General features: G+C 38.3%; 1 protein-coding gene across 2 annotated transcripts in view; it reads left to right on the top strand.

Moving 5' to 3' along the window:
• PDCD6IP (programmed cell death 6 interacting protein) overlaps positions 1–25,157 on the top strand; it is a 50,917-nt gene that overhangs the window by 6,966 nt on the left and 18,794 nt on the right. The window contains exons 3-10 of one of the 2 annotated variants that reach the window (XM_056128933.1): positions 3,459–3,528; positions 7,736–7,863; positions 10,236–10,389; positions 12,308–12,408; positions 14,592–14,723; positions 19,347–19,569; positions 21,029–21,152; positions 23,189–23,366. In XM_056128933.1, coding sequence (XP_055984908.1) covers positions 3,459–3,528; positions 7,736–7,863; positions 10,236–10,389; positions 12,308–12,408; positions 14,592–14,723; positions 19,347–19,569; positions 21,029–21,152; positions 23,189–23,366 — 1,110 coding nt within the window. The remainder of the gene's footprint in view (positions 1–3,458; positions 3,529–7,735; positions 7,864–10,235; positions 10,390–12,307; positions 12,409–14,591; positions 14,724–19,346; positions 19,570–21,028; positions 21,153–23,188; positions 23,367–25,157) is intronic. The other variant, XM_056128934.1, reaches the window with a different exon arrangement.

Consider the following 25,157-nt stretch of genomic DNA (forward strand, 5'->3'; position numbering starts at 1 on the left):
ATTCCAAAATGAGTGCAGTCTTCCTATGTCTGTTCCCCTCTTTCTGGCTCATTTCATTTAGCATGATAATCTCCATATTAATCTACTTATATGCAAATTTCATGACTTCATCTTTTCTAACAGCTGCATAGTATTCCATTGTGTAGATGTACCAAAATTTCTTTATAGCCAGTTATCTGTACTCGGGCACTCGGGTTTTTTTCAGATTCTGGCTGTTGTAAACAGCACTGCAATGAACTTATGAGTGCAGATGTCATCTCTACTATACTTTTTTTCATCTCTGGGGTATATTCCCAGAAGTGGTATTGCTAGGTCAAGTGGTAGCTCAATTTCTAATTTTTTGAGAAACGTCCATACTGTTTTCCAGAAGGGCTGAACCATTCAGCATTCCCACCACGCCAGCACCGGTTGCTTTTGTTCTTTAAAATAAAATAAAATAGTCTTTGCTTTCTTTAGGTATTTGTTTATTTGGAGGGGTTTGGTATTTTGGGTGACAGTTGGTGTGTTCTGGGGCTTCCCTTAGCCATGCTCAGAGGACCATATGTGGTGCTGGGGTGTTGTCAATGCAAGACAAGCATCTTTTTAAATTTCTTGTTTTGTTTTTTGTTTTGTTTTTGGGCCACACCTGGTGGAGATGGCTCTGTGCTGACGGATCACTCTGGCAAGATTGGGGGGAACATATGGAGTGCCAGTGATCAAACCCATAGCCGACTGCGTCAGGGCAAGCACCCTACCTGCTATAATATGGCTTTAGCCCCCCGGGCAAGCATCCTTTTTCACACCTGGTGTTGCTCAGGGGTTACTCCTGGCTCATGCACTCAGGAATTATTCCGGGTGGTGCACAGGGGACCATATGGGATGCTGGGAATCGAACCTGGGTCGGCTGTGTGCAAGGCAAATGCCCTACCTGCTGTGCTATCTCTCCAACCCCTGGGGGAGCATCTTAATCCCTGTTCTCTCTGGCCTGTTTCAGGTTTTCATGAGATTTTATACAAATGGAAGCTTTCTGTCCCATTTTATGTAAATCAGTATTCTTTTGAAGTCCCTGGAATTGTAATTTTTGTCACTTTATGTAGTTCATATGCAGCATTGGCATTCAGTATTTTAAACTGCATATTTTTATTAATATGATTTATTGACTGATGTACACTGTGGTTTTCTTCCATGTAGCGCTCAGAGAGCTAGGAAAGTTGTATAATTCAGAAAATTTTAGAATTACTGGCTCAAATTATATAAAGCAGATGCTAGATATTGAAAATACTGGTAAGATTTTGTACTTTTACTAGGGAGACTTGTTAAAAGTTTCTAATAATTTTAAAATAGTTGAACTATGAAGAACACTTCAAACATTTCTTTACTGAAGCTTTTATATGTAATATTTTATCTATAAAGTCTTATCTTTACATAGTAAGATTTGCTTAAAAATACGCCAGGAAAAAAAATGTGTGGTGGCTAGAGAAATGGTACAAGAAGAATTACTTGCCTTCCATATGATTGACATAGATTCTATTCATGTCACTGTATTTGGTCTTCTCAGCCCCAGAAGGAGTGACCACTGAGACAGAACCAGGAATAGTCCCTAATATTGCTATGTGTGTCTGAAGTTCCCCTCCCCAACCTGGAAAAAGGTGTGGGAGGGAGTGTAAGATGGGTAGTGGATAAACCGAGAAAGACAAACATAATAAATTGGTCATATGAGGTATATGGAGCTTCATTATATTATTATTAGTATTTTTTTGTCTTTAGAGAATTTTTGTAATACAGCATTAAAAAAGTTTTTTTTTTTTAAAGTTGGATTGCAGTATGTAATTTTAAAAAGGCTAAGTTCTTTTCAACCCTCTAATGTGGATATTTTAGAAGCAGAGTTAAGATGCAGTTATTTTTGTTTATTCTTGTACCATACCCAGTGGTACTAGGCTTCTGGCTCTGCAGCTAGGAATCACTCCTGATGGTCTCTGGAGAACATTTGTGATGCCCAGGATTGAACCCAGGTTGGCTATGTGCAAGGCGAGCATCCTGTCCGCTGTACTGTCTCTCCAGCCCCAAGAGACTTTTTTTTAAAATTATGAATGCTTATTTATAACATACTTGGATATTTATTACATACTTGGAGCAATAGCACAGCGGGTAGGGCGTCTGCCTTGCACGTGGCCGACCCGGGTTTGATTCCTCCGTCTCTCTCGGAAAGCCAGGCAAGCTACTGAGGGTATCCCGCCCACATGGCAGAGCCTGGCAAGCTCCCTGTGGCATATTCGATGTGCCAAAAACAGTAACGAAGTATCACAGTGGAGCCTACTGGTGCCTGCTCGAGCAAATCGATGAACAACGGTAGGGCAGTGTTACAGTGCTGCTGTACTATTTATAACATATATATAAAAGTGAACATCACTATTGTCACTGTCACTCCGTTGATTTTTGAATTCCTCGAGCGGGCGCCAGCAATGTCTCTATTCCTCCCAGCCCTGAGATTTCAGCAGCAGCTTCTTACTCCTCTTTTCCCAATGATTGGAGGCTCTTTCAGGGTCAGGGGAATGAGACCTGTTGTCGTTAGTGAATTTGGCATATTTAATATGCCACGGGGAGCTTGCCAGGCTCTGCCCATGCCTGCGGGATACTCTCAGTAGCTTGCCGGGCTCTCTGAGAGGCATATATTTATATATCCGAGAGGCAAATATTTATATATTTCTCTCTATGATTTGTTGCCTACTGTCTGAATCCCATCAGATAAGGTGTAGTAATTGTGGAAAATGGGTCGAAAGTGTCATGTAATGTGTCTTATAAAGTGAACTGTTACTGTCACTGTTCTTTCGTTGTTCATCGATTTGCTCAAGTGGGCCCAGTAATGTCTCCATTGTGACACTTGTTACTATGTTTGGCATATCGAATACGTCACAGGTAGCTTGCCAGGCTTTGCTGTGCAGACTAGATACTCTCGGTAGCTTACCAGACTCTCCGAGAGGGGCGGAGGAATCAAACCTGGGTTGGCTGCGTGCAGAGGAAACGCCCTGCTTGCTGTGCTATTGCTCCATATCTCACATATAGCTGATCTTCACAGTGAATATATACTTGTATAATCAGTAACCAATTCAAGAAATAAGTCTCAATCCATTATTCAGAGGTGACTTTTCTACGTTTGTCATGATAGAACAATTTTATATTTTATCTTCTTAAAAGCGATAGTATTTTGTTGCTCTTGCTTCTCCTGTCCTGTGTGATAATTATCTACTAAGTACCTATTTGTAAAGGTACAGTATTTTCTGGAGAAAATTACATTTGTATAGTTACAGAGTCAGATGATATTTGAAATACACTGCCAGTATTTTATTTAAAAATAGTTATGGTCCTGGAACAGAAAGGAGTTGAGTGATTGGAGAAAAGTAATGTTTTAGGCAGTTTCAAATTTTCATCCTTTGCTCAAGGTACAGTAAGTAATAATTTTTTACTTTCTCTCTTTCAAGATCTGCCTGACATTTACCTGGAAAGATGCTTTTGACAAAGGTTCACTATTTGGAGGATCAGTAAAATTGGGTATGTAATTTATTTATAAAACTGAAAGGAAACTTGTTGTTCAGGTCTTAAAAATTGCTCTTCTAACTATTTATTGTGTATAGTAAAGATCTTTTTGATCGGGGAACTGATTTAAAAGAGTTGTGTTTGGTAGAGAGGTTTGGTCCCTGGTACTGCATCTTCAACCTGGATACTGCCAGAAGTTACCCAAATTCAGCAACTACACTGACGACAATTTTTACATTTTATTGTTAAAAAAAAAGTCATTTAATTTTTGTTTGTTTTGTGGAAAACGCCTGGCAGGCTTAGGGCTTACTTCTGGCTCTTCACTTAGAGATTGCACTCCTTTTGAGCTCGGAGGCCCCATGGGGTGCTAGGGATTGAACCTGGGTCAGCTGTATACAAGACAGGCAACCTACCTGCTGTACTCTCTTCAGCCCCTTCATTTTATTTTTTAAGCTTCAGTTTTTAGTGCAGTTTCCAAATGATTGTAGAGAACCTATGCTTTGCCAGTTTCTGTTCTACTTATAAAAATGAGTAATATTGTTGTACTCTTGTCTGCGAAGGAGCGATAGCACAGTGGGTAAGGCATTTGCCTTGCATGCAGCTGACCCAGGTTCGATTCCTCCATCCCTCTCGGAGAGCCTGGCAAGCTACCAAGACTATCCCACCCGCATGGCAGAGCTTGGCAAGCTCCCCGTGGCATATTCAATATGCCAAAAACAGTAACAACAAGTCTCACAATGGAGACGTTACTGGTGCCCACTCGAGACAATCGATGGACAGTGGGAGGACAATGCTACAGTGTTTGTCTGGGAAGACCTAATTATTTTAAAATATAGTAGATAGTAAATTAATATATGAGCAGACTTAAGGGAAGAGAAGATGTTAATTCTGCCAGTTGAAAGCAAGCAGTGTCTGCGTTAGACTAAGAAGGAAGAATGCTTTTTGCTGGTAGAAAATAGCATTATTACAAGGTGAGAAGATTGAAATCTTCTGATCTACCTGTTTTGAAAGTTAATTTTCTCACCTATAGAAAGTGAGGAATAGTATTTTGAAGTACTGTTTATCTTTTTTTAATCATTAATGTAAAAAAATTGAGGTATCATCTTTCACAATAGTATTAATAGTGTAGGCATACAATGTTACTCCACATTCCCCCTACCAAAGTACTAGTATCCCTAATACTATTCCTCCCGTTGGGTTTTTGTGTGAATTAAATTAAGCGAAAAATATATTAAATCCTTAAAAGACTTCAATAAATATTAGCCACAGTGAATAATATTTGTAATCATTATTGTAGTTCATTGTATATGTGTGTTATGGATTATAAAGTACTATACAGGTAAATTATGTATCATACACACTAATTTTTTTTTTTAAGATTTGAAGCTTTAGGTTGCATTGGGATTATGATGGGACAAGACATTTGAAAGTAGATTTATTTTGCAGGTGTAAGAAGATTTACCTTGCAGGCCTCCCCATGAATACATCTGCAGATGAGAGAGGACTGTTGTCCAGTAAGACATTGTGAAAGGGCTTTACACATGCTTTTATTTATTTATTTTTGTTTTTTATTAGTGAATCACCGTTAGGTACAATTACAGACTTATAAACTTTTGTGCTTGCATTTCAGTCATACAATGTTCGAGTACCCATCCCTCCACCAGTGCCCATTTTCCACCACCAATGGTCCCAGCATCCCTCCCACCATCCCCACTCCGTCCCCTTCACCCTACCCCGCCTCTGTGGCAGGGCATTCCCTTTTGGTCTCTCTCTCCTTTTGGGTGTTGTGGTTTGTAATAGAGGTATTAGGTGGCCATCATGTTCGGTCTATAGTCTACTTTCAGCCTGCATCTCCCATCCCGAGCGGGCCGTCCTAGCACCCTTTACTTGGTGGTCCCTTTTCTGTTTGAGCTGCTTTTTCCCCCAGGATTCGAGGCTGACTTCTGTGCTGTGGAGTAATCCTCCTGGTACTTCTCTCTACTATTCTTGGGTGTTAGTCTCCCATTCAGTTATTTTATATTCCACAAATGAGTGCAGTCTTTCTGTGCCTGTTCTTCTCTTTCTGACTCATTTCACTTAACAGATACTTTCCATGTTGATCCACCTATATGAAAATTTCATGACTTCATCTTTTCTAACAGCTGCATAGTATTACTATCTTACTGAATTCCCTGGTAGCCCAGTGAGGAAAGGCACTACTGTATTTGAGCAATTTCTTAGTATAAGGCAAAGATTTAATGAAGTCAGATAGGAATCCAGAAAACTTAATTCAGAATACTAGAGAGAAGTAGATTACTTAGGAAACTGATGTGAGATGCAATTAGACAAGGAATATAAAGAGTATATATGAATCATAGGAAAAGGAATTGGTTTGAGAGAGATTTCAGAGTAAAATTGACTTATCTGTTAACTGTATCTGAAAGATGAATAGAAGCTGGGGATTGTTCAAAATGTGTAACTTGGTTTGGCCTATTAAATTAATTCCTAGCAGTAGACTGAGTTTGACTTCATTGTGTCTGGGTATAAATTTCTGGGTAACATTTGGAAATAATGGATGTAAAGCTCACGAGGTAGAGATAATTAAATTATAATAAATTTATCCCCTCTGTAGATTGGGAAAAGTGTGAAAGCCAAAACTAGGGAATATAACAATCAGGAAAAATAGAGGAAGAAGTTTATGGGAATGAGGTTCAGAGAAATATTTCAGCTACTGGAGAAAATTAGGAAAATAAAGAAATGGCGTTAATGGCAGAAGAATTTCATGGATCATGTAGGCCATTGATGCCAGACCTTCCTATGCATTAGAATTACTTGGGGCAAATGTTAAAGGTACAGAATGCCAAATAGGACACTGGGATTAGTATTTTGAAAATACCTCTAGGGGTTAAAGAGAGTGTTCAATCAGTTAAGTCCATGCTTTGTGTGTAGGAGGCCTGGGTTTGGTCCCCAGTGCCACTGGGTATAGACCAAAAAACAAAACAACAAAAACCAGAGAGTAAAAAAGAAAAAATATATCAAACTGTTCATCCAGCTTAGAACATCATGTGATAGTCAATGTGGTTGAGGTCAAGACATGTAAGGTTGGGGAAATTGCTGGATTTGGCAATGAGAGATGTGTCTCAAGGGTATGCTGAAGAAGCCAGATTGCATCTTTGCTGACTGAGGAGATGTGTTAGAAGTGGGGAAATGGAAACAGCAAATATAGGTTATCCATTTCAGAATATTTGCAATAAATGTTTGGGAACAAAGGGAGCATTATGCTCAGAGGAGGGAGGCAAGGTCAGGAAAGGACTTATAGTGCTGCTGTGACAAGTGAATTGGTAAACAAAGTGAGGAGCAGATGACAAGAGAACTTACTTCAGTTAGATAAGTTAACTGTAAAGTAAAGTAAAGTAAAGGCCCTCCTGTTGATCATCGATTTGCTCGAGCGGGCCCAGTAACGTCTCCATTGGAGACTTTGTTGTTACTGTGTCTGGCATATCGAATACTCTCGGTAGCTTGCCGGGCTCTCCGAGAGGGGCGGAGGAATCGAACTCGGGTCGGCCATGTTGGCTGCGTGATAGGAAGAGAATAATTTAAAAGCTTTATTACTTTTTTTTCTGGGTCACTGTGGATTACACAGTTAGAATTATTCATGATTGAATTTTAGGCATACAATGTTCTAGGACAAATGCCTTTTTCAGTGTCCACTTTGCCCCATCAGTGTCCCTGGTTTCCCTCCTGCTCCCATAGTGTGATGTTTCTTTTCTCTGCTAGGCACACTGGTTTACAGTACTGTTACTAAGAGTGTCATGCATATCACTTGACCTCCCTTTCAGCACAGTCATCATCTGTAGTGATCACTTCTCTTTATCATTGTCATAGTGGTGCCTTCCCTGATAATAACTTTTGAAAGAGATGATGGAGAAGTGAAAAGAAAGTATTTGAATTTAAGTCATGTCAGAATGACTTAATTGAGTGTGACTAGTATAGTGAATGTAAAGGAAAGGAAATAATTTTATATTTTTTAATAGTTCTTTTGATTTTTAGGTTATAGCCATTGTCTTGGGGAAAAATGCTTGATAGCATAGCTAGAAACATTTGAACATAGTTGTGTGGAAAAAAAAAGTCTGGAAGCTTGTTTTTGTTGAACCAGTGGAATAGAGGTCATTATATTCTCTTAGAAACATTAACCTTAGGGAAAAAAAATCTGATACATATTTCCTTTCTTAATTTTTTACAGCTCTTGCAAGCTTAGGGTATGAAAAGAGCTGTGTGCTGTTCAATTGCGCAGCTTTAGCCAGCCAGATTGCAGCAGAACAGAACCTGGATAATGATGAAGGATTGAAAATTGCTGCTAAACATTATCAGGTATGCGAACAGTAGTTACTAGGTAATTATCGACAGTAAGTTGCATTAAATTAAAAATAATTTGTGATGAAGTTTCTGGATCTTTCTATGTGCATATTTTTGAAAATAATAATGCTTTTTTTTTTAATTGTCTCATATTTTTGAAGCCTGTAGGTAAATTACCTACAGAACAGCCCCTCCCCCCCAACTATTTATACATACCCCTGGCACAGTGTCTGACATAGTAAAGGCTCAGTAATTTTGATGTGGCAGATGAAATTCTTGGTAAATCCCTTTTAAATTAATGACGGTATGAAACGTGTACATTAGTTTTATATATTTTTAAGAATTATTTAAAAATTTATGTTTATTAAATCACCGTGATTTATGAAGCTATTTATAATAGTTGTTTCATGCAAACAGTGTTTCAACACCAATCCCATCATCAGTGTGACCTTCACTCCACCTCTGTTCTTAGTTTCTCTCCCTATCCCCCTTTGATTTTATATATTTTTTCTTAGTAGGAGATACATCCAACATTTTATCAAGTGTTGCAAAAATTAAAGGTTTTTTTCCCAAATTTTGGGCCACATGCAGTAGTGCTTAGGGATCACTCTTGGTGGGGTGTGGAGGACCAGATGAGGTGCTGGAGATCAAACCTGGCTTGGCTGTATATAAGACAAGCACCCTACTTACTGTAGTATTGTTTTGGCCCCTCAAAAATTAAAACTTGTTGGCCAGAAAAATTTACCACTTGAGACTTGTCTCAGATCTATAATGTTCTCAAGTTGTCTTATAATTTTTAGATACTAACATTTACTAATAGAGCATTTTAATTTGCAGTAATTTTTTACTTTTTGCTTTAGTCTATCAGTAAATGAAATAATCATGTTTTCAGGATTTGAAATATTTTATAACTTATGAAGTGCTTTTTGATGTCTATTTAACTTTCAGATAAGTCTTGAGGTGCATGTTATATAATGTCATTCTTATTTTAAAGATAATGTCTTAAGCATTATTTATGTTCTAATTGGGAATATCAGATGTTCTGATTCCAAATTTTATGGAATTCTATGTGTTTCCATTGTTTTCTGTGGATGTGGAGTTTGTTTTAGAACTGGTTTATTTTGTTTAAGGAAGAAGAGGTGTGCTTGCACTCTTTCTCTATGTGTGTATACATATGTGTGTGTGTGTGTGTGTATAAAACACATTTTTTTACTTCTTTTTTTGGGGGTTTTAGCCGCATCTGTAGTTCTTAAGGGTTACTTCTGGTTCTGCACTGAGTAATCATTCCTGGACTGTTTGGGGGACCAAATAGGGTACTAGAGATCAAACCTAGGTTGGCTGCTTGCAAGACAAGCACCCTGCTTGTTGTACAGTCTCCTTGTTCCCAGTCGGAAATATGTTTGAAGAAACTCTGTGCTCTAATTTGTTTCTTGCAGTTTTTTTATATGGGCAAGATTTTGGGGGAATATTATACCATACCCAGTGGTGCTTGGAGGCTACTACTGGCTCTGTGCTTAGGAGTTTCTCCTGATGGTGCTGGGGAAGCATGTAGTACTTGGGGGATCATGTGGCACCTGGGATTGAACTGGGATCATCCAGTAGGCAGTAGTAGCCTCAAGTGCTATTGGGGGCACTTTCTGTTCACACTTAAAAAGAAGGTAGATTTTCAGTAGTTGCTGAGTTATTTTTTTCTGAAAGGGGTTGGTTGACTCAGCTTGGGAGTTTCTATGTCTTTAGTTAGACTGTCACCAAAAAGCTGTGTGCCTTTGGGTAAATTATTTACTTCTTAGGTCTCCACTTCTATATTTGTGCTTTAGAGACTGTATTCCTTATTTTTCTAGTCTCTGTTTCTGTTAGTTTACTAATCAAGGTCAGCTTGGAGGTATTCTAGTTCAACAGGACTTCATGACCACAAACGTAATATATTTGCCTTGTGCATTTTGTGTACTATAAATATTTTATCATACTTGCTTGTATTCTCTTATATACATTCTCCGTCCCTCTCGGAGAGCCCGGCAAGCTACCGAGAATATCCCGCCTGCATGCCAGAGCCTGGCAAGCTTCCCGTGGCATATTTGATATGCCAAAAACAGTAACAATAATGCGTCTCATTCCCCTGACCCTGAAAGAGCCTCCAATATGGCACCGTTGGGAAGGACGAGTAAGGAGAGGCTGCTAAAATCTCAGGGCTGGGACGAATGGAGACGTTACTGGTGCTCACTTGAGCAAATGGATGAACAGGATGACAGTAATACAGTGATAAATATTTTATATTTATTTAGCTTCAACTGGATTAACATTTGAACTGATTTTGCCTGTAACAGAAAATTTAAATCTTATTCAAGTTCCTGTAGAGTTTAAAGAAACTGTTTTTTACTTCCTTCCAGTTTGCTAGTGGTGCCTTTTTACATATTAAAGAGACGGTTCTATCTGCCTTAAGTCGAGAGCCTACTGTGGACATCTCTCCTGATACTGTTGGGACCCTCAGTCTTATAATGCTGGCGCAAGCTCAAGAAGTATTTTTTTTAAAAGCCACAAGAGGTAATTTTAATTTGTTTTGTTTTCTCGAATGTGAAAAGAAATCATAGGTTTTTAAGATGATTATTATCACATATTGTAGAGCATACCTGTTATAACTTGACACATGGATTAATGAAAAATTTAAGCTTTCCTTTTGTGAATTTAAGATGGTACAAATACACAGTTGAGAATGTTGGCTGGGATTAGGGAGATGACGCTGAGGGCTGGAATGCTTGCTTTTTCTGGCTGAAGGCTTGACCTCAATTCCTGGGCACTGCATGGTCCCATGACCACTGCTGGGAATTGTACCAGGCATTGTTGGGTAGGTAAGGATCAAAACCTGTATTGATTATGGGACCAGGGATGCAACTCAAATGGTAAAGGCCCTGGGTTCAAATGTGACTGTACCTGGTCACCAGAACATTTAGAAAAAAAAATTTTTTGTTTTGTTTTTTGTTTTTTGGTTATTTTGTTTTTGAGCCATACTTTGGCAATGTTTAGTGATTACTCTTGACTCTGTACTCAGGAATCACTCCTGATGGTGTTCTGGGAATTATATGGGGGATGCTGGGAATAGAATTTGGGTTGACTGTGTGCAAGTCTAGCGCCTTATCTCCTCTACTATCTCTCTGGCCCAAATGCAAAACTATGGAATAGCATTTATGTGTGGTTACCTATAGTGTGCTATTTACTTTTTTAGGTTCTTGAAAAATAGAATTGGAAGATAAACAAGCTTTCTATTTTCAGAAAACTAATGTTTAGGACAGTCTTTTCATTTCCTGTCCTAAATAGCACAGCGGTAGGGCGTTTGCCTTGCAGGTAGCCAACATAGCCGACCCGAGTTGGATTCCTCTGCCCCTCTCGGAGAGCCCAGCAAGCTACCGAGAGTATCTCGCCCGCACGGCAGAGCCTGGCAAGCTACCCGTGATGTATTCGTATGCCAAACACAGTAACAACAAAGTCTCCAATGGAGACGTTACTGGGCCTGCTCGAGCAAATCGATGAACAACGGGAGGACCGTGACCGTGACCGAATGTTTAGGATGAGGGAGATGACAGTAATAAATTAATGAAGGTAATTTTAAAAAGAATAATTGCTATAAAGAAAATAAGATGGGTTATATGATAATGACTAGTGGTCTGAATGTGGAGTAAGGATGCTGGGATTCGTGCTAATTTTAGATTTGTTAGTCAAGAAGAATTTCTTTGAGGTCTTGTTTTAATTAGGCCTAATTGATAAGATGGAGCTGTCGCTGGCCTTATGAGTGAGGTATAAAAACAGTTATTGCAAGACATGTAAGTTAGATTTAAATATAGTCAAGTTTGTAAGTGCTAAGAAATGGAAAAAAGGAACACAACATGTAGAAACAACAGTTGAAGTATTTTTCCTTAAAGCAAAATAGCTTATATTGAGATAGAATTCATACACTATGAAATTTATATTTTTATTTTCTTGAACCTTCCCAGCTATACTCAGTGTGATGGTAATGAGGACTAGCAGGGCTACATGTGGTGCTGGGGATTGAACTTTTGGTCTTGCTCATACAAGAAATTCAATCTAGCCCTTTGAACTCTTTCTCTGGCCCCAAATTACCCTTTTAAGGTGTACAGTTCTTTGGCTTTTAATATATAAAGTTTCGCAATCATTACTATCTTCAATTTCCCTTCTGTCTTATGAATATTTTCATCTTAAAAAGAAGTCCTGTTTTTACTAGCAGTCACTCTTCATGTTACTTTTCTCTCAATCCCTGACAACCATTAATGTATTTTCAAATTCTTTGAATTTTCATATAAAATAAATTTTATGCAGAATTGTTTTTTCAGTAAGATTATTTTTTAGAGGAATGTACAAGTTTGTGATCTCATTGTCTATGCTGAACCAACTCATTTTTATTTTTCTCATTTTTATTTATAATAATTTATTTCACATTTTGTTTCAGATAAAATGAAAGATGCCATCATAGCAAAATTGGCTAACCAGGCTGCAGATTATTTTGGTGATGCTTTCAAACAGTGTCAGTATAAAGATACCCTCCCCAAGGTTAGTTATTGTTCTTGTAAACATATTTTGCATGTTGAACTATTTGAATATTTTGTGTATGGGAGACAAGTTGAAGATAGTTTTTCATAAAGGAATTTGAAGTTTTAGAAGTGGCATTTGAAGAAGATACAGAAATACATTTTATTTAAGTTGCATGAAAATTTATTTTCTATTTAGGGGTGTCTTTGCCTCTGCTCTTCACTGAACTCACTTTATTAAAGCTAAAAATATTTCTGGACATTTTTGAACATCTCTGAACAATTTTTTAAACTTACAGCATGATTATTTCTGAATCGGTGATTTAGTGCAAGCATGAATATTTAAAAGTGTTGATTTTTCACACTTTAATTATTGTCCTGTTCTCTTAAAGATGAGTCTGACAGTGCAAAACAGACGTAAGGAAAAAAAGGAAAAGAAAAATAACAAACGCAGTACTTTAAAATTTTTTTCAACAGGGATAGAAAATTGGTCTGCTATTGATAGCTAAGGAAAACCATCTTAAACCAAGAAGTATTGTTTTAATATAAACTTTTTTGGGGAAAAAAAAATCAGTGCTGATTACTTGTTAGTGAAGATAACAAATTACATTAAAATTTAGGATGGTTGGTAAAGAAAATTAATAGATTGGTGTGTACATTTCAGTTATTAGAAATGTTCATGTAATTAGCTTCATCTATATAGTGTTGGTTACATAATTTTTCAAAATTTATTTCCATGTTGGAAGCAAAATTATTCACAAGTCGTTCAGGAAGCTTTGTAAATTATAAAGTTGAGACTTTTTGGTGGTAAAGTTTAAAAAATAAAGCAAGTAAGTGCATCCGTTGTACATATTATTAAAAAATTTTAAGGATTTATTGTGAAGATGCCTAGAGATTTAAAGTATGGCACGAGATAGGTAGGAATTTGGGTTTGCCCAGGACTCCTGAGTATTAATAGTGTTACTCTTATAAAGAGACTTGGGATCTCCTCTCACCTTTTTCTCATCTGAAAGAGTTCATGTTCAACTGCAAAGTGTACCGTTACCTCCTGTTGGGCCATTAGTTCAGTCCTGTCACGGAGAGAAGAATGTCACCTACAAAGACTTGGAAACTACCTCTGCAACGTTCCTGGTATTCTTTGAAAATCTCCTGTTTAAGTACCAAGTTGCTCTAGCCTTATCTTGAGAAATGGCATGAGTGCAATTTGAGATTTAGATGTCTTTTATTTTTGCCTTTTTACTAATAAAGCTCATAAGGTATTTTCATATTCTAGTTATAAAACTGGAATATCTGCAAGTAGTGATCCAGGAAGCTAGGAAATAATTCACTGGGAGACAGGAAAGCACACAAGGTAGTAATTCAGTTTTTGATTTCTTATTTTTTTTTGTGTGTTCTAGACAGTGGTTGCCTACTATTTCATGGATTTTATATGGCATGTATTTTGTAAAAATCAAAAGATGGCAGGCTAAAACTTGATATTTTGCAAGAACCACTACCAATGTGTAATTGCTTTTCTGGCTCATATTTTTGCATCTTTTAAAATTAATTTTGATGGGATTTTTTTTCAAAAATTTGTTCAAAACCACACAGTTATATCAGTCATTGATTTAGTGTAATTTTCTATTTGCTAATTGTTTTGTGTATGCAATATTGAGACATTAGTGTTTATATCGTAGTGTGTATATGGCAAAAATCATCTTTCATAGGATATACACTTAAGTGGGAACTTACTTTACTGTCTTTTGTCTTTTAAACATGATGAAACAACTATAGAGCAATTTCATTAGTATATGTGAGTAATGATGGTTTAGTTAACTCCAGGGGCTGGGTAAGGGCTCATAAGAAAGCTTCTAAAGCCCTGTGCTTAGTATTCCTCTGAATGTCCTTTCTACTTCTTTCTAATGCATGCTATTCTTTCTTCTTTGTAAACAAAATGTTGACTTCATGAATCTTCTACAGTAAACTATTAAAACTTAAATTGGCTTCACTTACAAGTTTTATAAAACCTTCATTTTAATTGGAAAAAATTGAATTCATTCAGTCCAGTTCACACAAAATCATGTGGTCTTTTCTGTTTACACCTGATGACTAACCTATCTCTAAACCATTAATGGGGTGATTCTAATTTCTGTCTCCTTTTCCTTTTTCTTCCTGCATCCCATGTTGTCTGTGGTGGTTTGTGTGGTTGGACTCTCCCCTGGTCAGTATTTTTATTTCCAGGAGGTGTTTCCTGTCTTGGCTGCAAAGCACTGTATCATGCAGGCCAATGCTGAGTACCATCAGTCTATCCTGGCAAAGCAGCAGAAGAAATTTGGAGAAGAGATTGCAAGGTTACAGGTGAGTCTCTTGGAAATAAATATCTTTTTATTTTCTTAGTGAGATTCCCAAATTAGTTTCTAAAAATTTTTCATTGTCTTCATTGATATCGACAAGTGATTGTTTTTGTCTTCTTGTTTTGTTTTGTTTTTGTGTCACAATAGCTTTATATTCAAGAGTAATTCTTATAGTGCTTGGTGGACAGTAAGTAGTGCTGGGGTTGGCCACATGCAAGACAAACATGTTACCCCAGTGTATTCTTTCCAGTTTTTTTTTTTTAAATAATATAGAAGTACTGCTATTTATTCAGCCATTGATTAAGCTGATTGAATTGGGCATGAAGTCCACATTACTTTTTAAATTCATAATGTTAATTTTATTATTTTATTGTCCCCCCCCCCCCCCCCCTTATTTTTTGATTCACTGCGAGAATAGTTACAAAGCTTTCATGTCTGAGCTTTGGTCATATAATCATCAAACACTCATCCCTTCACTAGTGCACATTTTCTACCACCAAAATCCCCAGTATTCCCCCCACCACCTCTGTTCCAACCCTTCCCCTGCTGGAGTGGCAGACAGTTTCCCCATTACTCTTTCTCTACTTTGGTTACATTAGGGCAGAATATCTTGACCTTGCAACAGGCTGTCTTCACCAGGGCATCTCGGGGTTGTGGGGGGCGGTGTTGAGTTTCCCTCCCGGTCCCAAGCAGAACTCCGGCAGCCAAAAACCCCCAGAACCCATCCACAGCCATGCTCAAGGCTGCTCTCTGCACACTTGGATGAACCTCACCTGTCAGGGAACTGACAGAGGAACCTAGGTATGCGAGACCCGTGGCTGAGAACTCCAAGCCTGCTCAGATAGAGACTGGGCCTCCTCCACCCAGCTCCCCAGTTTCCCAGTAACTTGGCAGTCACACCCACAAACCGCCCCTGGTGCTATGTAATTTCATCAATAGCCAAGACCCAGAGACTATATATAAACTAAAGCTCCCGGAAGATTGCAGTATTGCTTGGAGTGTGTGGCCCGCTGCATGACCTCTTATACTCTAGAGCCACTGATGTACTTAAAAGTAGCACACATTTGTTTGGTTTTAACATATTGCTTGTATTCTCTTTTATATGGGCTTAAATGGCTCCAGAATGAAATACAACAACCTTCACATACTTTCCTCTTATTGTGGTGGGAAGATGCTTGCTGGTGGGGTGGGTATTTGAATATTATCTGTAATATTGTGAACTACTTTATGAAAATAGAATCTGTAAAAATTGCAAAAAATAAAAATGGTTGCATTCGATATTTCGATACCAGTCCCATCACCACTTAAACCTGCCGAAAAGGCAATACTAGACAATTTGTTTTGTATTGCTTGTTATGGATAGAATATAATGTCCAGAATATTTTGTGTCAATCTCTTCTGGAAGCTTTAGTTTATAGTCTCTGGGTCTTGGCTATTGATGAGATTACATGGTGCTGGGGGCAAGTTGTGGGTGTGACTGCCAATCTTCTGGAAAACTGGGGACCTGGCGGGAGGAGGGCCAGTCCCGATCCAAGTGGGCTTGGAGATCTCAGTCATGAGTTCCCATATACTTGGGTTTTCCTGCTGATCTGCTTTTTGGTGAGGTTCATCCTGTCTTGGGTGAGGCTCATCCCCTCTTGGGAGAGGCTCGTCCGGGCATGTGGAGAGTGGCTGTAAGCATGGCGGCGTTTGGGTTCTAGAAGTTTTCGGCTTTTGGGGTTCTGTTTGGGGTTGGGAGGAAAACTCAACCCACCCAGCTCTGAGATTCCCCTGTGAAGACAGCCTGGTGCGGGATCAGGACATTCTCTGGTCTACCTGGAGCTTTAGTTTATAGGACCTGGGTCTTGGCTGTTGATGAGATTACATGGCGCCGGGGGCAGTTTGTGGTGTGACTGCCAAGCTACTGGAAAACTGGGGATCTGGGGGGAGGAGGCCCTGTCTTGATCGAAGTGGGCCTGGAGATGTCTGCCATGGGTTCGCGCCTATCTCCGCGCTATGGGCCCTAACTGCATCTTTTGATCTCTTTTGAGATTTATGGGTCTCTGAAATAAGGCCAATAAATGAGCTTATATAGCTGAGCCAGAGGTGGTTTGTGGGTGTGTCTCCCACATACCTAATTTTTGGCCGTTTAATTTCTTGGTAAACTTGGCCCCAAGTTGTTGGAGTCTAGCCAAAGGCACAGCAGCAATTTTGGGCTATTTGGAAGTCTGAAGGCATCATAAGGCTGTTGATGCACTCACCTCACAAGTACAGGTTGACCTGCTGGCAGCACCATATCCCCTTCCAGTTTGTTTTTATCTTTAAGATTTACTAAGTGCTTTTGAAGTGTTGTGTTTTATATTTAAAAATTATGCCAAGTTGGCACTGTTTTCCTATTTATCCATATCGGTTATTACATAAAGAGGTCTAAATGATCATACCCCAGGACAGTGTACATTTTTTAACTTGTACATTTGCTGTGGTAAACCAATACATACAATTTTCAGCAGGACCAAGAGCTTTTTATATGAATTGTTTGTATTGTATGATCAGAGGGTAGGAAGAGAATTAAGGAAATTGTAATATGGACTGGGTATTAGAAATTGCTGTGGTAGTATCACTTAGGAAATTCACAGTAGTCTTCTTGAGAAATCCTTTTTTTTAAAAAAAATATTTTATAAAGTACTTCACAATATTTGATTACATTTAATATTCAAACACCAATCCCACCACCATCACACCTTCCGCATGCCATATTTTAGATGTTTCCATCTTGAATCTAAATCCCTGCCCAAAGCAGAACCGAAATAATGTATTTTGTATTGTGTGTTATAAAAAGGGCTGGAACGATAGCACAGCAGGTAGGGCGTTTGCCTTGCACACCGCGGACCCAGATTTGATTCCTCCGCCCCTCTTGGAGAGCCCGGCAAGCTACTGAGCGGCATGGCAAAGCAGGGCAAGCTACCTGATGTATGCCAAAAACAGTAACAGCAAGTCTCACAATTTGTTGTGAGATGTTACTGGTGCCTGCTGGAGCAAATTGATGAACAATGGGAGGACAGTGCTACAGTGTTATAAAAAAAAACACTGAAAATGCTACAAAAAAGTATCCTTAAAGGGAAGGATGTGAAGAATGTTGTATTTCACACAGGGGCCATTAAGCCCTTCTATAAGAGATCACTAACATGTTGTTAAAGGTTGAGCTTGTGTGCTTTTATATGTATATCTGTAAAAAAAAGATATTTCCCTCTAAGATTGGATGCTTCCTACTTTGAACCGCACCAAATGTGTTGCGGTGCTCTTGGAATATGAGTAGGGTGTGTGGTATGAAGTGTTGCACGATCCAGGAATAGGTTCTCATTAATACAATTAATTCCATTCTGAGACTGTCAAAGAGTGTCATTTTTTCCCTAAGACCCAAATATTTTCCCTTAATTTATTGTAAAATTAAACAAGGTAATCTATGTTTAAATGAAATAAAAGGTAATCTATGTTTAATTTTAGAAGTTTTAATTATTTTTTGGTTTTTTTTTTTTTGTGTGTGTGTGTCATGTTATGCTCCCTCCCAGGAGAGAAGGACATGCGATCTGGATGGTGGCCAGTGATGAGATTATCTGGCACCAGCCAGAGGTGGCTTATGGGCGTGACTACTGAGTTGCAGGAGACAAGGGATATGGGTGGAGGATTCCCTTTCCCTGTCCCGTTGAACCCAGGGTTCTCAGTTACAAAGTCCTACATACCTGGGTTTTCTGGGGATTCACTCGTGGGTGAGCATGTGGAGAATGGCCATGCACGTGGCAGTGATTGAGTTCTGGAGGTTTTCAACTGCCGGGGCTGCGTCCCTTGGAGCAGGTAGAGGTTTCAACCGCCCCCCCTCTGGGGCACCCTGAGTGAAACATCCTGGCTCCGGGTCCAGTGGCATGGTTATGGCGAGTGTCACATTATGCTCCTTATGGGAGAGCAGGACATGTGATCTCTCATCTTTTTCTTTTTTTTAAAAAAAAAGAATAAATATTTTTATTTGTCTTGTATGCAGCTTACCCTGGTTTAATTCCTATCACCATGTTCGGTCTCCCAAACACTGCCCAGAGTGTCCCTGAGCACAAAGCCAACTATAGATCTTTTGCACAGTGGAAGATGTGGCCCCTGGGGGATATACCCTCTCCCCCCCCCCCCCCCAAAGTAAATGTATACCTGTATTAAACTTCAGACTGACAAAATCTGAGAAATACGTCCTTTAAAGGTGAAGACAAAATTCCTGACGAGTACCTCTATTTTGTTTAATTACTTGAATTGAAAGGCATTTCTGTGGCTAGATTTCTTTCAGGTTAGCAAATTTAAAACTACCAGAAGTTTAGTGTTAATTTTATGTGATTTCTGAAACTATTAGAGTCAAATAGATCCTTTGAGTTACAGAAATACCTGAAAAGCCAACCTTCTTCTCTGTCAATTTATTTGCTTATTAGCTTGTATTAATCTTCATTCTGGAAGTACTCCTTTTATGATGGAAAAGTTTCTAGGTTAGTTTATTGTCAACTGCATTGTTGGAAAGGTAAGTTCTCAAAACTTTTTCATTTTTTAAAAAGTATTTAGTTGCTTGGTTGAGTAAAAGAAAACGTTACTACTGTCTTCACATTTTTCTTTTTAGCATGCAGCAGAATTAATTAAAACAGTGGCCTCTCGCTATGATGAATATGTCAGTGTGAAGGACTTTTCTGACAAAATCAATCGTGCTCTAACTGCGGCAAAGAAGGATAATGACTTCATTTATCATGATCGAGTGCCAGATCTTAAAGATCTAGATCCTATTGGCAAAGCCACACTTGTGAAGTCTACCCCAGTTAATGTACCTATCAGTCAGAAATTCACTGGTATGTCTTGTATTCAGTTGCACTTTAATCTTACTCCTCTTTCGTCCAGTTTAATGTTTATTTAAAGCTGTGCTTATATAGTTACTACTATATGTTTTAAAATAGTGTATTCTTGTTTGTAATGAACATGAGAATAAAAATATATAGTTTACTATATAATATTTTGAAGAAGGGAAGTAAATGGTAATAAAGCATAAGCAAAAGACAAAGCTTCAAATTTGATGAAAATTTTAAATAAGCACTTATTTTGTTCACATTTATTAGACTGTCATTAAAACTAAACACATAAACATTATACAAAGGTAAACTTTGAAATGTTCTTAGAAAAATGATACGATATGCTTGGATATTGTAAATATGTGAAATACGTGGTTGCCTGATATTTCAAGGATAATCTTAACCTTATTGGGAAAGGTTAACTACTTATTTCTATTTAGCCAACACAAAGCGCCTACCATGTGCCTTTACAAATATTGGGTTCTTACTTTTTTTTTTGTGCTGGGGTAGTCAACACCTGGCTATACTCAGGCTCCATACTTCTGGTTTCATGCTCAGGGACCATTTCTGGTAGATGAGGGACCAGATGGGGTGCAGATTAGCCACATGCAGGGCAAGCACCCTGCCTGTGTACTTGCTGTACTATCTCTCTGGTCCCCAGCTATAGCGCTATACTGTCTCTGGTCCCCAGCACTGTTACTTCTTTTTTCTTTTCTCTTCTCTTCTCTTCTCTTCTCTTCTCTTCTCTTCTCTTCTCTTCTCTTCTCTTCTCTTCTCTTCTCTTCTCTTCTCTTCTCTTCTCTTCTCTTCTCCCTTTCTTTCTTTCTTTCTTTCTTTCTTTCTTTCTTTCTTTCTTTCTTTTCTTTCTTTCTTAAGCCAATTTATTTATTTTTTTCTTTTTTGGGTTACACCCAGCAATGCTCGGGGTTACTCCTGGCTTTGCACTCAGGAATTACTCCTGGTGGTACTTTGGGGGACCATTTGGGATGCCGGGGATCGAACCCGGGTCGGCCGCGTGCAAGGCAAACGCCCTATCCTCTGGTATAGCTCAGTTATTTCTAAAACCCAAGGAAATAGGTGCTATTATTAGCTCCATTTGAGTCACAAAGATACTGATGTATTGAAATTTGACCAAGTGAGCAGCTAGGCAGTGACGCAGCTGAAAATCAAATCCTGATACTATTTTAGTCAACAGTGAACTTTGGCTGTGTATTCTCTTCATCAAAGATTCTTTAATTTGACATCCATTTTAAAAAATTATGAAAACTAAGTTCAAAGGAAAAATATTTTTTGTTGTTACTGTTAATGTAATAACCTAAGAGACTCTTGTGCTTTTAGTACTGATTTAATTCTGATTTAAATATTTACAGTGTTTTTACATGTACATTGGGAAAAATAGAAAATTCTTCATAGTTGAATATTTGTTTTAACATTTTGCCAAAATTTCTACCTCTAATTTTAGATCTGTTTGAGAAAATGGTTCCTGTGTCAGTGCAGCAGGCTTTGGCTGCTTATAATCAGAGGAAGGCTGATTTAGTTAACAGATCAATTGCTCAAATGAGAGAAGCTACCACTTTGGCAAATGGGTAGGTAGTGCTTAAAAATAAAACTAAATATGTGTGTACGGACACACACACACACAAACACACACAAGGTCAGAAATTTACTTGTTAAGATTGGTTGTTATCTGTTTGATTTGTTCTTTAAGTAGTTTGATGTACATTTTTGTTTTCTGAGATTGTTTTCTGTGCTAGTGTCTGTGGTGTGCATAACTTCATTTTTTTTTCTTTTTGGGTCATACCTGGCAATGCTGGGGGGTTAACTCTTGGCTCTGCACTCAGGAATTACTCCTGGTGGTGCTCAAGGGACCATATGGGATGCTGGGAATCAAAATCGGGTCAGTCGCGTGCAAGGCAAATGCCCTACCTTATTTCTCCAGCCCCCATAGCTTAATTTTTTGATAAATGTGTATACCCTTGTAAAATACCACCACTATTACAGAGAGCATTCCCATCACTGAAAAAGTCTTTGATGCCTCTTTCCCTTTAGTATTTCTTCACCTGACTTCTTAACCATTGCCTATTTTTTTTCCCTATGACTATAAGCTTGACTTAACATTTTTCTTTTGTCTCTGTCCCCCTCTTCCCCTTTCATTTCCCTCCTTTCTTCACTTTTCACCCCTTTCCTCTTTTTTCTCTTTTGGAACCACACTGCTTAGGTGCTGCTCCCTGCTTAATGCTTGGGGGACCATGTGGTGTTAGAAATTGAATCTGGGCCTCCAGCATGCAAAACATTTTGTGCTTCATCACTTTGCGCTTTCTCTTTATCCGCCTGTTGGACATTTTATATAGTTTAATCGATAGCACAGCGGGTAGGGCATCTGCCTTGCACGCAGCCAACATGGCCGACCCGAGTTCGATTCCTCCACCCCTCTCGGAGAGCCCGCAGCAAGCTACCGAGTTGCCAGACACAGTAACAACAAAGTCTCCAATGGAGACGTTACTGGGCCAGCTAGAGCAATATAGATAGATGTTACACTGTGTACTGTATTTTTGATATTTGTATTGATACAATAGCAGTTTTTAATTATTCACATGATAATTGGCTTTTCAGTAGCTGTGTACAAATTATTGTATGTTTTACTTTCTTGAGGAAATGCCCAGGAGTGGAACTGCTGAGTTGTATGATTAGTATATATTTTAATGTCACATGAAAAAGATTGTTTCATTTCTTGAAGTGGATGTTGCAGCATATATTCCAACCTGCATTGTTTGAGAAATGCAGTTGCTGTGTATCCTCATTACTGCTCAGTATTGCCGGTCCTTTTAATTTTCACCATTTTACTGTATACTTAACAGCATCTTTTTGTGGTTTAATTATATTCTCCTAATTACTAATGATGTTGAACAATTCCAGGTGTTTATTGACCATTTATCTTCTAAAAATTTTTCTTTTTTTCAAATTTTGGGGCCTTATCCTGTGATGTTCAGGAGCTACTTTTGACTGAGTGCTGCTTGTGGTGGAGTGTTGTTTCTGATGGTGTTCTGGGGGCATGAGGTGTTGGAGTCCTGAGTGTGTGTTTGTGCATTTGTGTGTGTGTGCGTGCGCATATAGATGTGTATATATGCATTATCTAGAATTCTTGATTTTAAATTACTTTGAAAGAAGTTAGTTTTATTTGTTATCTTACAAGGGTAGCCTTGTAAGATTTTTTCTCCCCAAATTTTATTTTATTGAGTTGCACTGTTATTCATAGTTTGGCTTTTGACATAGAGTTCCATTACTGATCTACCACTAGTGTCACTTTCCCTCCATCAGTGTTCTCTGATTCCCTCTTCCCTCCCCATTTCTAGCCCTACCCTGCCATCTTGAGAGGCATCTTTGAAGTCTGAACCTAAGTTTTTCAAGTTTTTTTAAATTTTAAACTGTAAACCTAAATTGTTCTAGTTGATTTGTTATAGTTTTAATCATTGCCTTTCTGTTTTATTCTTTGTTTTTCTATTGATAGGACTTACCATAATTTTGACCTTCCAATTCTGATGGTCTTGTTTTGAATATAGGTCATTAATGTTTTTAAGGTGACTTAGACTTCTAGATTATACAGTGTCTTATTTTATTTCAGGGTGTTAGCATCCCTTAATCTTCCAGCAGCTATTGAAGATGTATCTGGAGATACTGTACCTCAGTCTATATTAACAAAATCCACATCAGTAATTGAACAGGGAGGCATCCAGACTGTTGACCAGTTGATCAAAGAACTACCTGAACTACTGCAAAGAAATAGAGAAATCCTAGATGAGGTTTGTTCTAAGTGCTTTGCTTTACAAATAAAAATACTTTGACTCTTTTGTTTTTATATGAAATTAGGACTGCAGAATTCTGACCATCGGATTCCCCATTGTGGTGAATTTAGTGTGTGCGCGCGCATGCGCGCACTTTTTTTTTGTCTCAAGAGAAATCTTGATTTTGTGAGAATGTAATGCCCTCATGTCTAAAGGATAGAGTATTGCACATTAATGAAACTTACAGAACATTGCATAAAACTTGTATACTGTAAGAAATTATTGTCACAAACTGTTAAGTATAATAATTTATCATATTTATCTTTCTATGGAAGATTGGGTTTCTTTGGGATTAGATGAAGGAAATTAGGTCAGCAAATGTTCTGCAAGTTTACTGTATATGTTTTTCAGTAGAGAGTAAAATAAATTTTTATTTCATAATTGGAATGGACACTAGAATTGTTTTTTTAATTAAGAAAATACTGGCATAATTAGCATGAATGAAATGTTTGTTGTTTCCCTGTCTTAGTGTGAGATACTTTTTTTTTGTTTTGGACTATACCCAGCTTGTTCAATTCTCAGCTTTGCTTGGGGATTGCTTCCAGCAGTATTGGGGAACCATGTTGTACTGGGAATTGAACCAGGCCTAATGCAAGCCAAGCATGCACCAGTCTGTTAGGCTTTGTGTCCAGCCCCTATAAAGTACTTTTGTCTGTCTTTATAACCTTGTGAATTAGTCATTTTTATTGTCACTTATTAATACTAATTTATAAGTTCATCTTTTGGAATGTTTCTCTTCGGTAGATTTTAGCAATTTAGTTTTGGTTTTAACTTTTTTTTTAATGGATTAAGTTATAATTTATTCATGTAGAAATAATGGGAAATGTTAACATTATTCTGTGAAATTAAGCACAGGGATATGTGCACCATCTCTGAATTACATAAGATATCCTAAATATGGCTCTTCAAGCCCATGTTCTCACTTGCTGTCTCCAGGGTTCTTTGCTTGATTATTTCCACTCTGGAGAAGCCTGCATTCTCTCTCAAACTCATACTTTTTCTTTTCTCTCCCCTCAGACCTTTTGAAATACATTTCAATAAAAACTATCTTTTTTTATATTAAATTAAAAATGAATTAATATTTGTGTATTTGGTCTTTTTTTTTTAAATTTATTTATTTTTTAATAGTGAGGCACCATGAGGTACAGTTGTAGACTTACACATTTTTGTGCTTGGGTTTCGATTATACAATGATCAAACACCCATCCCTCCACCAGTGCGCATTTCCCACCACCACGGATCCCAGCATCCCCTCCCCCCCCAGCCCCCATCCCACCCTGCCTCTGTGGCAGGGCACTTCCCTCTCTCTCCTTTTGAGTGCCATGTCTGCAAAAGAGGCATTGAGTGGCAATCATGCTTGGTCGACAGTCTACCCTCAGCATGCTCTCCCATCGTGGGCGGATCCTCCCAACACCCTTTATTTGGTGTTCCCTTCTCTTTCTGAGCTCCCCCTTCCCCTAACATGTGTGGTTGTCCTCCGGGTCATTGAGTAAAATTCCTGGTACTAATCTCTGCCATACTTGAGTGTTAGTTTCCTATTTTGTTACTTTATGTTCCCCAGATGCATTCAATCTTTCTATGTCTATCCCTTTCTTTCTGAGCCATTTCGCTTAACATGATACTTTCCATGTAGTACCACTTGTATGTAAACTTCATGACTTCGTCTTTTCTAACAGCTACATAGTACTCCATTGTGTAAATGTGCCAGAGTTTCTTCAACCAGTCATCTGTTCTCAGGCACTCAGGTTT

Source organism: Sorex fumeus, unplaced genomic scaffold, assembly GCF_029834395.1.
Source record: "Sorex fumeus unplaced genomic scaffold, SorFum_2.1 ptg000072l, whole genome shotgun sequence".
Taxonomy (NCBI): domain Eukaryota; kingdom Metazoa; phylum Chordata; class Mammalia; order Eulipotyphla; family Soricidae; genus Sorex; species Sorex fumeus.